Source organism: Dermacentor silvarum, chromosome 1, assembly GCF_013339745.2.
Source record: "Dermacentor silvarum isolate Dsil-2018 chromosome 1, BIME_Dsil_1.4, whole genome shotgun sequence".
Classification (NCBI taxonomy): domain Eukaryota; kingdom Metazoa; phylum Arthropoda; class Arachnida; order Ixodida; family Ixodidae; genus Dermacentor; species Dermacentor silvarum.
In genome coordinates this window covers 12,880,990-12,894,281 of record NC_051154.1, presented here as the reverse complement: position 1 = coordinate 12,894,281, position 13,292 = coordinate 12,880,990, and the positions used below count along the sequence as shown (strand labels likewise).

General features: G+C 43.5%; 2 protein-coding genes across 2 annotated transcripts in view; one reads left to right on the top strand and one right to left on the bottom strand.

Annotated features, from left to right (window-relative positions):
• The window catches only part of LOC119455890 (uncharacterized), an 80,080-nt gene extending 74,956 nt beyond the window's left edge, over window positions 1-5,124 (top strand). The window contains exons 13-15 of the mRNA XM_037717416.2: window positions 2,991-3,138; window positions 3,206-3,269; window positions 3,673-5,124. Coding sequence (XP_037573344.1) covers window positions 2,991-3,138; window positions 3,206-3,269; window positions 3,673-3,683 — 223 coding nt within the window. The 3' untranslated portion in view covers window positions 3,684-5,124. The remainder of the gene's footprint in view (window positions 1-2,990; window positions 3,139-3,205; window positions 3,270-3,672) is intronic.
• Window positions 5,125-5,280: 156 nt separating this feature from the next.
• On the bottom strand, window positions 5,281-13,264 carry LOC119456869 (uncharacterized). Its single transcript, XM_049665044.1, has 2 exons — window positions 13,181-13,264; window positions 5,281-11,573 (listed from the first exon to the last, which is right to left on the bottom strand). The coding sequence occupies exon 2, from the start codon at window positions 11,507-11,509 to the stop codon at window positions 10,922-10,924; it is 588 nt and encodes a 195-aa protein (XP_049521001.1). The 5' UTR covers window positions 11,510-11,573; window positions 13,181-13,264; the 3' UTR covers window positions 5,281-10,921.
• Between the last annotated feature and the right edge of the window lie 28 nt (window positions 13,265-13,292).

Sequence of the window (13,292 nt, the reverse complement as noted above, 5' to 3'; positions counted from 1 at the left end):
CAAAATTTTGTACTTTCTTGATACAGGGCCCAACACACTGAGAGCAGCATAGTGAGAATTAAAGCAAATTCAGCTCTTAAAGCATCCTGGTAAATAATGATAAATAATGCACTAAACAAGATTAGTTTTGGTGATGACGACCCAGCTTTTGATTTAGTGAAAAGGCAAAGCAATCTGAGGAGGACTTGAATTGAATTCTGGGGTTTTATATGCCAAAACCACAATTTGATTATGAGGCATGCTGTAGTGGAGGACTCCAGATTAATTTTTGACTGCCCAGGGTTCTTTAACGTGCACCCAATGCACAGGACACAGGCGTTTTTGAATTTCACCCCCGTCGAAATACGGCTGCTGCGGCTGGGATTTGATCCTGCGATGTCGTGCTTAGCAGCGCGTGTTCATAGTTGCTAAACCACTGTGGTGGGTAAGGAGGACATAAGTCTCTACAAAGAACACCTGCATTCCCTTATTTAACACTGGCTTGTGTAGAAAGGTTACAAAATACAGCAGTATGCGGGGGGAAAAAAAAACATTAAGAACTGTCGCAGAGGTTATCTTGAGTAGTTCTTGAGAAAAAACAGTAACACTCGTTACATTTTAAAGGGCCCTCATAATTGCTGCTGCCTGATTGTGTGGTCTTATATAGGAATGTACCTGCTGCAAGTACACCTGGAGTATTAAGAACTCTTGTGCTTCATAATTTTACTTGTTGCCGATTTACCCGAGTAGCGCTTTTATGATTACGTTGTGTAGCCATTTTTCGTGAATATGCGTTAAACCAACCTTTGAGTGTGGCTAGTGGTAGTACCAGTCGCAGTAGTTAATAAAAGTGTCTTTGTAGGAAGGTGCCCACAAAATTTTTTAAAAGAAGTGGCAAAAGTAATTACACGTTTCCGTGGCATCACATTAGGAAGTCCTAATTGACCTCTCATATGGAGAGGTTTGGGTTATATTGACAGTTCCACCCACCATGATGGCTTAGCGGCTATGTTGTACCGCTGCTAAGCACGAGGTCACGGGATCGAATCCTGGCCGCGGCGGCCACATTTCGATGGGGGCGAAATGCAAAAACGCCCCTGTCCCATGCATTGGGGGGCACGTTAAAGATTTCCAGGTGGTGAAAATTAATCCGGAGTACCCCACTATGGCATGCCTCATAATCAAACCGTGGTTTTGGCTCGTAAAACCCCAGAATTTATTATATTGAACAATTTCAGACCATAAAATTTGTATCCACTTAGCACGAAATCGAAACAGATTTCCGTTTCCTTTTCTGTTTCGATTTTGCACTAAGTGGCCATAAATCTTATGGTCTGAAATTGCTCAGTATATACCGACTATCCCAGCAACACGTACTACTGTGGGTTATGTGGAGGGCTACTAGCCATATTTGTAGGTTGTTTTGATCTTGACTGATGATTGTGTCCTGGGCAGTGTGCTGATCTCTTGTAGGGGCGTCTGCGGGGCAAGTCCACAGAAAAAGTAGTGTGTCTACCCACTGACCATTTTTGTGGTAGAGGGGACGCATTATGGACGTGATGTGATGCGTTATGGGTGGTCATAAAAAAGAAAAGTCTTTGCTGGTCCAGCCAGGACAGATGACCGCAGAGCAGGGAAGGATTAAGACATGTCTGCAGACAAACAAGTGTAGTTTCGTGTTTTTAGTTAGTTGGGAGAAACGAAATTTGAGGTGTAGCGACAGCTCTCAATAATCTTACCCCAGCTGTGAATTTCCTGCAGAGTGCCATGCACTCACAAATAGAATGTCAACCTCATTCCCTTGCATCCCTTGCTGGCATTGCATGTTTACTACATTACAAGATGTTATGATGCATTGCATAGGACAGTTAGTGTGACTGGCCTACAAATGACTGGTAGAAAAAAAAATGAAAAAAGAAAACGCTAAGGGCTGTGGAAGGTGACACATCGCTCCATGCTCTACCAGATGTGAAAGCAGTGGTGGACTGCAAATTGCCATGTGTTTCCACACAGACTGTCAAAAATTTCTGAAGACAGTGGTAAAGAGACAAATATGGAATTTTTTGAAAACATATTTAGTTGGGACAGTGGATATCAGTAAACATGCAATGGTCACAAATAGCTGATATTTGCAAGCAGTTCTGAGGCCAGCAATAGTTTATAAGCATACCTGGCTTCAATATTGTGTGGTAAAATACATTGGTGTTCATGTGTCAATTTTCTGAAAAGCCTTTCTAATTAACTTTGTAATAGTACTGTGTGCAACATTAGTACATTTTGCTGCACATTTTAGACACGTTTATTTCGAAATTGATTTTGTGCTCAGTGTTCCTTGTATACAGTGACATGCCTTGAGCACTGGCAGTATGTACTCAAGTTACTAAAAACTAAGGGATATTTAATAAAAAGTTTGTTAGCTATTATTGCACATTTTCTGATGTCTTCTACCCTGAATAATGTGTTGCTGAACAATTCATCTCTCTCTACTGCACTGTCATTGGCCATTATTGCACATTCTCTGATGTCTGCTGCCCTGATTAATGTGTTGCTGAAAAATGAATCTCTCTCTACTGCACTGTCATTAAAAAAATTTGGGCCCCTTGCAGATATATGTCATGCATTCTTTTCCCAACAATTGGGCTCATATTTGGTGCTTCAAGAAAAAGTGATGAAATGGTCACCCCTCCTGTGGTAGAGAACTAGTTGTAGCACTAAAGGGTAGAGGGACAGAAGAAGAAAAAGGGAGGCACACACGAGTGCTTCATGTGCGTCTCCCTTGTTCTTCTTCTGGCCCTCTGCCTTTTAGTGCTAACAAGCCCACATTGCTGCTCTAGTTGCCTCCTGTGGTGCGTCAAAAAAAAAAAAAAAATAGCTGGGGATGCTTTCTGGGCACTTCATTAAGATAAGTCCAATCGGTTCTGTTTGTCTTGTCAAAGCCGAATGAATGTAAGTTAAGCGTGAGTCATTCTTGTTGCGCCATCCTCATTTTGCTAATCTGTGTTCTTGCACAGGCCTGATCTTGAAGCCATTTGGCAGCTACGAGAAGCAATATCACAAGAAGTGAAACGAGCGGATAGCATGCTTTCCTCACACGAGATGGCAGCTTTGCTGTCTCAGCCTTGCACGGATTGTGTGAACTATACTCTGCTGAAGGAAAAGGTACCATCAGCGCCTTAATGCAAATTTTTTGGTTTACTGTAACACTTCCTACATGCCACTTTTGCAGCTGTCTGAGCTCCTGAGCCTGCAGAAAGATTTGTGTTCTCGGATTTCGCAGATACTTGAGCAAGGTAAAAATCATTTTATTGAAAGCTTGGTTTTTTGAAAACTCGCTGTGTCAAGGTGTTGAAATGACGCAGGCTACTTGCGTTTAAACTGAAGGCAGTGGCATTTTTCACTGGTACAGAAAAGATACTTTTCTTTGTTTGCTATTCTGGTTGTGTTTGTTATGCCAAATATCCTAGTGCTCCTCTCCTGTCAGATATCTTTGCTTAAAGTTTTTATGTAGTTTGCATGCTGGATATACAGCAGTGACCTTCTATGTGCTTCCATCGCAAGTGTTTAAGCACAGTAAACTTATTGAGGGAACTGAAGTGATTGTGATTGATTGCCATGTGTGATTCATGAGCATGTTGTATAAATTAAATATCATTGTCTCCCTCCTCCTTCCCCACCCTGCTCTGCACTTTGCAGGAGGTGATTAGAGCTCCAAAGGGCACACAACGTGGTTGCTGCATTTGTTCATTTTGTTGCCTTTCATTCTTTAGTGCAACCATTAGGGTGCAGGTATTCCATGTCTGCTTGTTTTGCCTTTTAGCGAGTTTTCCAACTTTGCACTGACTAGTGGCATAAGTAACCTTCGTATAATGTGAATGTAATGAAGCAGTCCAAGGTGTCTGTCTCGGCCTAGTCACTTTGTATGACTTACTACTAATCCGTTGTGTCCACAGGCATCTCAGTTGCATGCTGCTTAAAAATTTTATTGATCGTAGTGTGATTACATCTACATCTTTCGTGAGGTTTGGGCTAGTCACTATTTTTCCACATGTGCACAAGCTTAGAGATTTCATAGTGCCCAAGCATCAGTGCCTGTTTGTTAATGGATCACTATATTTTAACCTTTGCTTGTGATAACATTTCATCTCAGCAGGTGTGATCCACTGGGGCCAGCCACAGAACTAGCATTTTGCATGTTGCTATAAAGCAGAATATTTTCTACTACAGATATTTATGCTTCCAATATTTATATTCGTTATGTGCACAACATGTTGTGGCTGTTATAAAAATAGAAAAGAGCTCATCACTTGTTCAAGTAGATAGGTATGTCACAGGCTTACATTGTAAGTACCTCCCATGTATTATACTACCATAGTTTTAGCTGTGGTGTGAAAGTCAGAGAAGTAAATATTATGAGAAGGCTTTGCTGCAGCGCTTGATCCAAATACATATCTGTAGCACCACGTGGAACAGCTGTAGGGAATGCAATGTCTTCCTTCTAAAGTTAAGGCTGTTTTCAGCTTTGATATTTAGAGGACAGGGTATGCTGTAAGTGCCGAATTCATTCATGCACATGGTTTCCTTACTGTTGTACTTGTGTAGAATTCTTAGCAGTGGTACCATTTCTTAGGATGTATGTAATATCTTGTGTGTATAAAACTCAGTTCAATGTTTATATGTAAATGAGGTTTGTGTTGATGTGAGCTTTAGAGAGCATTTTGTGTTACACCGTCATTCCCTGAAGATTTAGCTTCACAGTGTTGCATTTAGTTGCACCTGCCACATGAAAAATGTATCACTCCGAAGCTTTATGTTTCAAGATTTATAATTCCTGGTTGCTTTTATTGAGACAAGTACTGAACAGCTTATTTTGTTTGATTAAATTCTGGCAAATTGTGTTCTTTGCCCTGGCCGGTTTCTTTAGCAAGTGAGCTTGTGTTACCAGGAAGGTAGGACAGTAGTACTTTTCTTGTGCAGGAACAGAGAACAACAAAGGCTATGATGTAGTCCATTGATATCTTGCTTTTCCCAGTTTCATAGATGAAAATTTTATTTGTGCAATAACTTATGTGCATAATTTACTGCCATGTGATGATGCACAGCTGTTGTTGTTTGCACTAAATAAAGTGCATTAGTCTGTGTAAGTTTTCTTGTCTTCTCAGTGTGAATTCAAAAACAAGCATGTTCTTTTCTTGGTTTCCATGCATAGGATTTCATGGTCATTAGGTGTGTAGCATATGTTTATTAGAAGTTTTTGAGTGAATTTGAGGCGCAGTGGCACATATCGGAATGGAGGAACCTGTACGAAAGTAAAGTGACTTTATTCAACATAAAAATGCACATGACCAATTGAAAGACAGTTATTTAAGCCTTGAGGGCCACAACTCTACCTTTTTAACACACATTTCACTGCAGAGCATGTAGACCCATCAAGCATATTTTGCAAGACATATAAATATGAACGCAATAACTTTTTTTTTTCTTTTTCTGGAGCATGGCAAGAGCGCTGAACATTTGAAGCATATCTTTTACGTCACCACACATTGCACAACAGATTTAATGAAGCCTGTGTTTTGATTCTAAGATGAGTCTCGTCGCACCTGCCATGTGAAGACTACAGGCTTTGATATCACAAACTGATCACCAGTAACAGGTGGCTGCTGACTCTACCTGGCAGAACAGCAGCAACACAAGAAAGTCGATGCTTGAAATATGACACAGTGTTTTGTACATTAGTGCGTATGCCACTGTGCTTGCAGCTTCTGCAAGGGCAACTTGTACACATACCGTCCAGGTGACATGCACTTTTGAGGCTTCCATTTAGCTTGCCACTGTCATTGTGGGCTTCTTCCTTGAGCAGATAACGGGCGAACAGGAATCCGGTCAGATCAGCTGCACTCGTGGGGGCTGCCGTCACTCGACACTGATGTCGGCGTGTAGTCATAAATGCTGCAGGGACCAAATTTGATGAAGGAGGGGGAGAAAAAAAAGTCATCCTACTTATCAGCAGCATGTCCTCTAGTTAGTGGCACTTTCAGGAATGCTGTCTGAGGAATTGTGTGTGGTGCACTGTAGACTTCATGAGCAGGCATGTCTGAAAGTATGTTTGAATTGATTCACATTTTCACTCTTGAGTTGCATCACAGGTAATACACAGCTAAAAGCGGACTTTAGATGCCAAAGTTTTTGAGGCAAAGATTTTGTTTAGTGTACGATAATGTTCAGTGAATGATGCAACGTTAGATGAAAAATTGGTGTCAGTCTTCCTCATACATAGTGATCCAGTATATATAATTAAATGCATAGGAAGGACTGACTGCCACCTCTTGCAGCTGATGAATGTATTTGCACAAATACTACATTTGCATGCTACATGTGGTGTAGCCACCAATATTCTTACCAGAAAGCACACATGGCAAGGTTGCACATCTTGTGTAATTTTTTTTTTCGAAAAAAATTTGGCTGTTCTGCATAAATATGCTGGAAGCCAGTAACACGTGCTCGGAAGCTGCAAGTCTTGATGCTAACAAAAACTTACATTTACCGCAAAAGTAAATAAGCCACAATCAAGACAGAATTGAGCATGTGAAACAATGTTTCAATAAACATACCTGGAGGCAATGTGGTATCTGAAAGGGCTTAATCCTTTGGTTTTTGGTTTAAATCATGACCTGGAGATGGCTTGCTCTAATATCATAGTGACTGCCATTTCCAGGTACCATTAGCAGAGCAATTAACGGCACTTGCATCTGATGTTACCGCTGGAAACAGTGCAGGTGCAGAGAAGGCTGCAAGAGGTACTTGGAAAGGTGTCAATGACATCGGGTGTAGGGGTCTTTTCATTGGACATTTTTAAGGGTGAAGTATGTACTCGTTTTAAGCAAGGAGTTGGGAGTTATCCTCCTTGCCGAGTACTGGGAACTGCATCCGGAAGTAGTCCTATTTATGATCTTGGATGTAGCGGCCACGGCAGCAACAGTCTTGAGGATGAGAGCTACACATGCCATTTGGGAAAGCTCTCCCCACAAGCTTGTAGGAAGATAAATGCCTTCAAGAACACGTCTTGCAAAAGTTTCTGGTTTGCGCAGGCATGTCTATGCAGTTGCCACTTTAGGGTTGGCAGCACAAGGTCCCGTGAGAGTATCCAGCCAGAAGGCAACCACATGCGCGCCTCTTCAGCATGATTACTGATCGGCAGCAGGTAGACGAGACGCTATGGCACTGATGCAAAGCATTGGCGCACTTGGCCAGAGACATTCCACGTGACTGAAAGGAACAAAGGGCTTTGTTCGTGACTATCAGTATTCCTTGTGGACGAAAAAAAAAAAAAAAGACAAATGCTGGCAGCAGAAATGGGAAAAAACTATTTCAGTATGTGCTGCAATGGCAGTCATCATCCTACTGTAGCCATCGAAAACAATTCTGCCACTGTCAGATCTGTGAGCTCCTTGCAGAGCTGAATCAAGCTTTGTTTTTTGTTTTGTTTTTAATATATTAAGGGGAAAATGATCTTTAGGTTCATTCAAAAAGAGCTCTTCGATTGCTGTTTTTGGTTAAAAATTAGTCCGAACATTGATTTAACAGTCTTATTTCCAGACTAAAAGTCCCTAATATCGAAACAATTTTTTTCTTGAAATTTCTGTGTTTTCTCAGCATGAATATTTCTATATGGACTCATAAAAAACACTGCTGATATGCGAATGAGCAGAGTGTGCAATAAAATATGGTCAGTGATAGGGTGACTGAAATGTCGGGACTATATCTGTGCAATCACGTGAGCTTGAGAAATAAGCCGAAGCCCAGATGTTTATGGTGCGAGGAACTAAAAGAATTTTTCACACGAGTTCTTTTGGTGCATCGAAAAGCAACCCTGTTCGCCCTCTAGCGTACACGTGGGGCCAGTGACCCTAATACTATAGTGTACTAGCAGGGGCGTAGCCAGAAGGGGGAGGATGTCGGGAATGTGCCCCCCTCCTCTCGAAATTTCTGTGTACCAGGGATGCCTGGCATAAAGCATGTGCAACACCCGCCTGCCCCACACCCCACCCACGGTCAAGTGCCCCCTCCCAAAAGAAATTCCTGGCTACACCACTGTGTACTAGAATATTACAGCCTCGATCGTTAACAGTTCAGCAGGAACGGCATCTAGAAGGCATCCACGGCACCCCACCCACGGTCAAGTGCCCCCTCCCAAAAGAAATTCCTGGCTACGCCACTGTGTACTAGACTATTACAGCCTCGATCGTTAACAGTTCAGCAGGAACGGCATCTAGAAGGAAACCGATCACCGTGGACGTTTAACTTATTTTGTGCATAGATATGCTATAACTAGTTATCACTGGCCAAACAGTTTGGTCTGGCCTTCGATGACTTGTAACTGCGGAGCGTCCCACGGAACACACATCGGCTGGTTGAGGAACAGTTGTCGTACGTTTTTCTTCTCGCACGAGTACGAATGTACATAAAATGCCAGCCTGAATGAAAACATCACCATGCCGGCGCGCATTGAATCGCGCGCCCCATATGTCTTCTACACTGTTGCTAAGTTGGATAACAGCCGTAGGCGTAAGGGAATATACTTTACACTTCCCTCGTTTGCCTTTGAAGCGCCTACAAGGTTGCTCATTCCTGCATAGTAACTGCGTTCCACCAAGTGTTGTGTTTCCTCAACATCTAGGGGGAAAAAAAAGTTTCTTCAGAGGTCAGGCTCTTGAAACTGAATAGCCATTCTTTTTTGCAATTTGGCGTTGGCAGGTCATGTTACATACGTCAGAAAAGTAATCGGGTGTTATTCCGTAGATACTGTGTCCTCGGCTAATGATTCATGTTTGAATTTTTCTTGTAGTATGAATTAAAGGACGTAAAGGGTTGAGTGTTCGGACCATATTATATCTTACACCGTAAGGTATTATAACATAGTGTTCTCTTGACATCTTTCGCACGGTTTTATGAGGCCATAGGAGTACTGACGGAAGAATTCTATCGTTTTTATTTTTGCATTTGAATAGCTGTCGACCCAGTAATACGCCATGGAGCCTCAATTACTCGAGAGCACAACAAATAATTACGTTACTTTAATGTAACCAGTTCAAAACGCGTGCAATGTGGCTTCGGACGTGAGAAACTATTCACATCACTGAAACCTGATGTGGTGGTCTCGTGGTACCAGTCACCACTGACGCGTACACACTATGACCGTGCTGCCAAAGGCCGAGTCCGTCATGCACTTGACAGGGCAAGAGGGGAGGGCAGGTTACGCGACGTTTCCAAGAGAAGTGATTTGGCAGCTTTCGGCGATATGACCGCTTTATGGGCACTTCAACCACTGCACTGTTGTTTTGTGAGACGACCCCACCTCCGCTTTCGGTGACATAAATAATCTCCTTTTCTATGTCCGAAGCTGTGCTGCACCTGGCTGCACGAGAAGGAACGCCCTGCGCTGGCGCCAAATAGCGCTCTAAGGGAGACATATGCAGGAACACTACCTTGCTCTCGCGGAGGGTGTCGAACGAAGCTCTTGTGCGATGTGCGTGAACACTTTGTTATATCGAAACTTCAGTGCACATTTGCTAAATCGAGAGTAATTATGTAAATGCTCTAAAGCGATTTAAAAAATTAAACTTAGGTCGGCGCTTGTTAGATTGAGGTTCGACTATACGATCATTCATCATTCCAGAAACTGTGAGTGACCCACTGCTCTGAAAACGTGGCTCATAGGTAAGCACAAATGCTTCCATAGGTCTCAAACTGTTGAGTCGCCATGGTCACCTTGATGCACCCGTAGGCTCCATTCTCTCACATCAAGCTAAGGTCCTTTTTAATAAATTTTAAGCTGTAAAGATGGTGTTAGCTTCCTTATGTGTCAGTTGCAGGCGAGGGCCAGTGCTGATCTATCGACTCTGTTTTCTTTAAAAAGACAAAGTATATTATTCTATATTGAACTTTTGGAACCGCAATTGGATCTAGTAACACCGTTGGAGGAGGCCTGGTTAGTTGATCGGACACATTAAGATGTGAGTCCTGCACCAGTTTCCCCTGACATACAAGATTTGGGCAGCGTTTGCTATGGGCTAGTTAGTCTATGTACAAAAAGTATTAGTACTTGCACGACATTTGAAAGTGACCAATGTCTTGACATGGTTTTTTTTTTTTAGTTTCCTGTGTAGATAGACCCAAACATACTCGGATTCAGTGCAATCAGTGATGCCACATTGAGGCAGTCGCCGACGCAATTCAGTTGCGTAATTCAAACATTATTTGATGTTTGTCTTATCGAATATTTTTTTTTTCGCACACGCACACATGCAAAAAAAAAAAGCATTAAAAGAAGAATTTACCGGCCTTGTGAGGCTATTTTTCAACACTTTATGCTCGTCAAGAGCCATGTTTGCAACGCGGTTCTTGCCGGTTCGGTCAAATTTTGACAAACTGCTCCAGAGCACTCATCTATCAGTAAGTAGCGTCTTGCGCGCTTACCATTTTTGCTTTTCGACAGGAATTATTTATAGCTGTGTATTTGCAACTTAACAGTTGCAATTCTCTAGGAGATATGTCATGAAAAACTAATACGCAACTTCGAATGGACACGTGGGTTAGCCGAGACTAACAATTTTACAAAATAAAGTATTGCAATGTTATACCCACTTGTGTTGTCGCAGAGCAAGAAATCTTTAGCACTTTTTAAACCGATTCTACACTCTCACGTATAAAAGCTTAGGTCATTACGCATTACTGCTACCTTTTGTTTCGCCTACCTAAATTATGTACACCTCACCTTTCGACAGTGACTGCAAAAGCCAAAAAACTATACGACGAATGGCGTTCCATAGAAAGAAATCATTGCGGCTGGCTTTGGCCAAGGTATGCAGTCTGCGCGACGTTTCAGTCACGTGGAACGTGTTCTAGCCTGCAGCGTCGCGAACGAGCAGCGCACGGCGGTGGTGGCTCAGAGTCTGTCCGTGCTGCCCTTGATCCTGTTCGAGTGGCTGGGGCTAGCCTCGGAGGGCGTTGTCTCGTGGCCCTTGGTCTGGTAGTAGACTACCACAGACGAAGTGGAGGCGGCCGAATCTGGCCGCACATTGCACTGAATGGTGGCACTGGAGCGGATGGAGCTCTGGTCGGCCATGCCGTAGCGCATATGCCACCAGCCGGCCTTGGGGTTCTTGAAGACGGACCACTCGCGGTCGTCTGTCGTCTCCTTGATGGTCTCCATGATCTGCTCGTCCAGCCGCACCGAACGGCAGTAGAAGGCGATCACGAAGCACACGGCGCAGATTCCGATGCCCGTGCCTGCGATGATCTTCCCCTTGTCATGCGCACCGGGCTGCTCGCTCGAGATGTGCAACATGAGGCCGGCCACTGCCAGCATGGCACCGAAGCAGGCTAGCACGTAGCAGAAGTAGATTCCGTACATGAGGATGATGGCGCATGAGCGGTCCATGCTCGGGTACTTGGAGTCAACGGCTGACGAGGGCCGCCGCGACCGGCCGCCCCCGTGCATGGAGCGCACGGTGCCCCGTCGCTGGTGGTCCATGGCTCAGCAGCAGTTTAGGGGGCCCATGGTGACGCCGGACGACTCCTTAAGCTCTAGCCATGGCCTGCAAATCAACGGATGGCGGTCTAGTGTTACAACGACCTTTGCAAATTCTTCCATATGAAAGCACACAAGTCTGCCGGCAGGGACGTCTCCCCTGAAATATGTGCTTCCACCGCTAAATTAGCAAGTTGAACACCCACTGAGCACCCTCACGATGCGCACAGAGCCTCTATATGATACACCGTCCTCCTAAGAGTTTTAATTGCTTCTAACACGGCATGAACTCTTATTGCACTTCTGAAACCACCATACATATACTGGAAAACCAAGTTCATTTTGGTGAATCGCGCTTGAGAAAAGGATATATCGTAACACGCGAACAAAATGTAGTACACGGCGATTGCGCTCGTCGTGTACTGTGTTTTCTTGTGTTGTAACGGTGTTTTCCAGGCGCAACTTATCAAAATGAAGTGTAATCAACTTGCCTGTTTTCTTGTGCTGTAGGAAACATGTCTTGAAGGTTGTGCTATGTTGTGCACATTCGCACAGCATTAGATTAACCTTTTTTTTTTTTCGGTGGTATATAATATAGTGTGCAATAATAACCAAAACATAAACAAACAAGAACACACACACACAGCACCTCCAAATTGGTCAGAACACCGTCTCTGCAAAGCATGCAGCCGTTTTGCAATGCTACTAGCATTTTTCCTCTGGACGTTTTTCAGCTGTTGTGGAATGTCAGTGCTTTAGTATTGGTACTGTAATCCGACCCCAATGCCAGGTGGCTGACTCAAGCCTCCAAAACACAGGATCAAAGATTTTTTACTGCTTTCATCGAATTGGCAATGGCGAATGCTGCAAGCAATCGACATTAGCTGGACTGAGATTCTCTGATAATCTCCAAAAAACTGCAATGCAGTTTTCTCTCTCTCCCCGGCTCGGCAAAACTTTGCTAGTAGAGCTGGTACAGCCTTGCTACTCTTAGCTCCTCCTCTTATAATAGGTTGGACAGAAATGAATTCTACATCGGTGGCTCCCATAGAGTTTCTTGCAGTTATATTTAGAGGTAGAGGTGGAACTGTGGTGCTGCAGCCAGCACAAGAATGCTAGGGGAAGTGCATGCATGGTTTCGGTTTGATATTCCTTAGTGGAGGCAGGACGTATTGAGAACGTGTCCGTGATTCAGCCTCGGCAAAATTATAAAATGCGCGAAGACGTGAACACAAACATAGACTTGTGTGCGCATCTATGTTTCTGTTCACGTCTTGTCTTCTTCGCGCAGTTTAAAATTTGGCTGAATCTATGAACCGACTAGCCCAACAAAATGCCTTTAATCTCAACATGAGGAATGTTTTTTTTTTTTATATATATATTTTTCAAAGCGAAGCCTGCTTTGCCTCTTCCTCCAACTTTAGTGTGCCTTTATAAACGCTATCGGCTTGCCGAGGACGCACTTTATTCGGACCACACACACCCTACACCCTTCGGCACCCTTAACTTTAATGAATATCTAATCAGCCCCGGTCGGATGTGGCATTTTACAAAGGTTGTGCAAGAGCTTGGGTTGTGCGCTACATGTATTCTTAGTGGATCAACTGTCAACATAGGAGATACCTGCGTCTATCAAGTGCGTTTACACGCTCGCAATGTTCTTAGCTTACTCACGTGATTTATGACGCATGCGCATAATTTAAACACATAGCAATCGGTAGCACCTGGTCTTCCGGCAATAGCGAGAGCAGTTTCGCAACTGCTCGCCGGTATTAGACGACGCGAT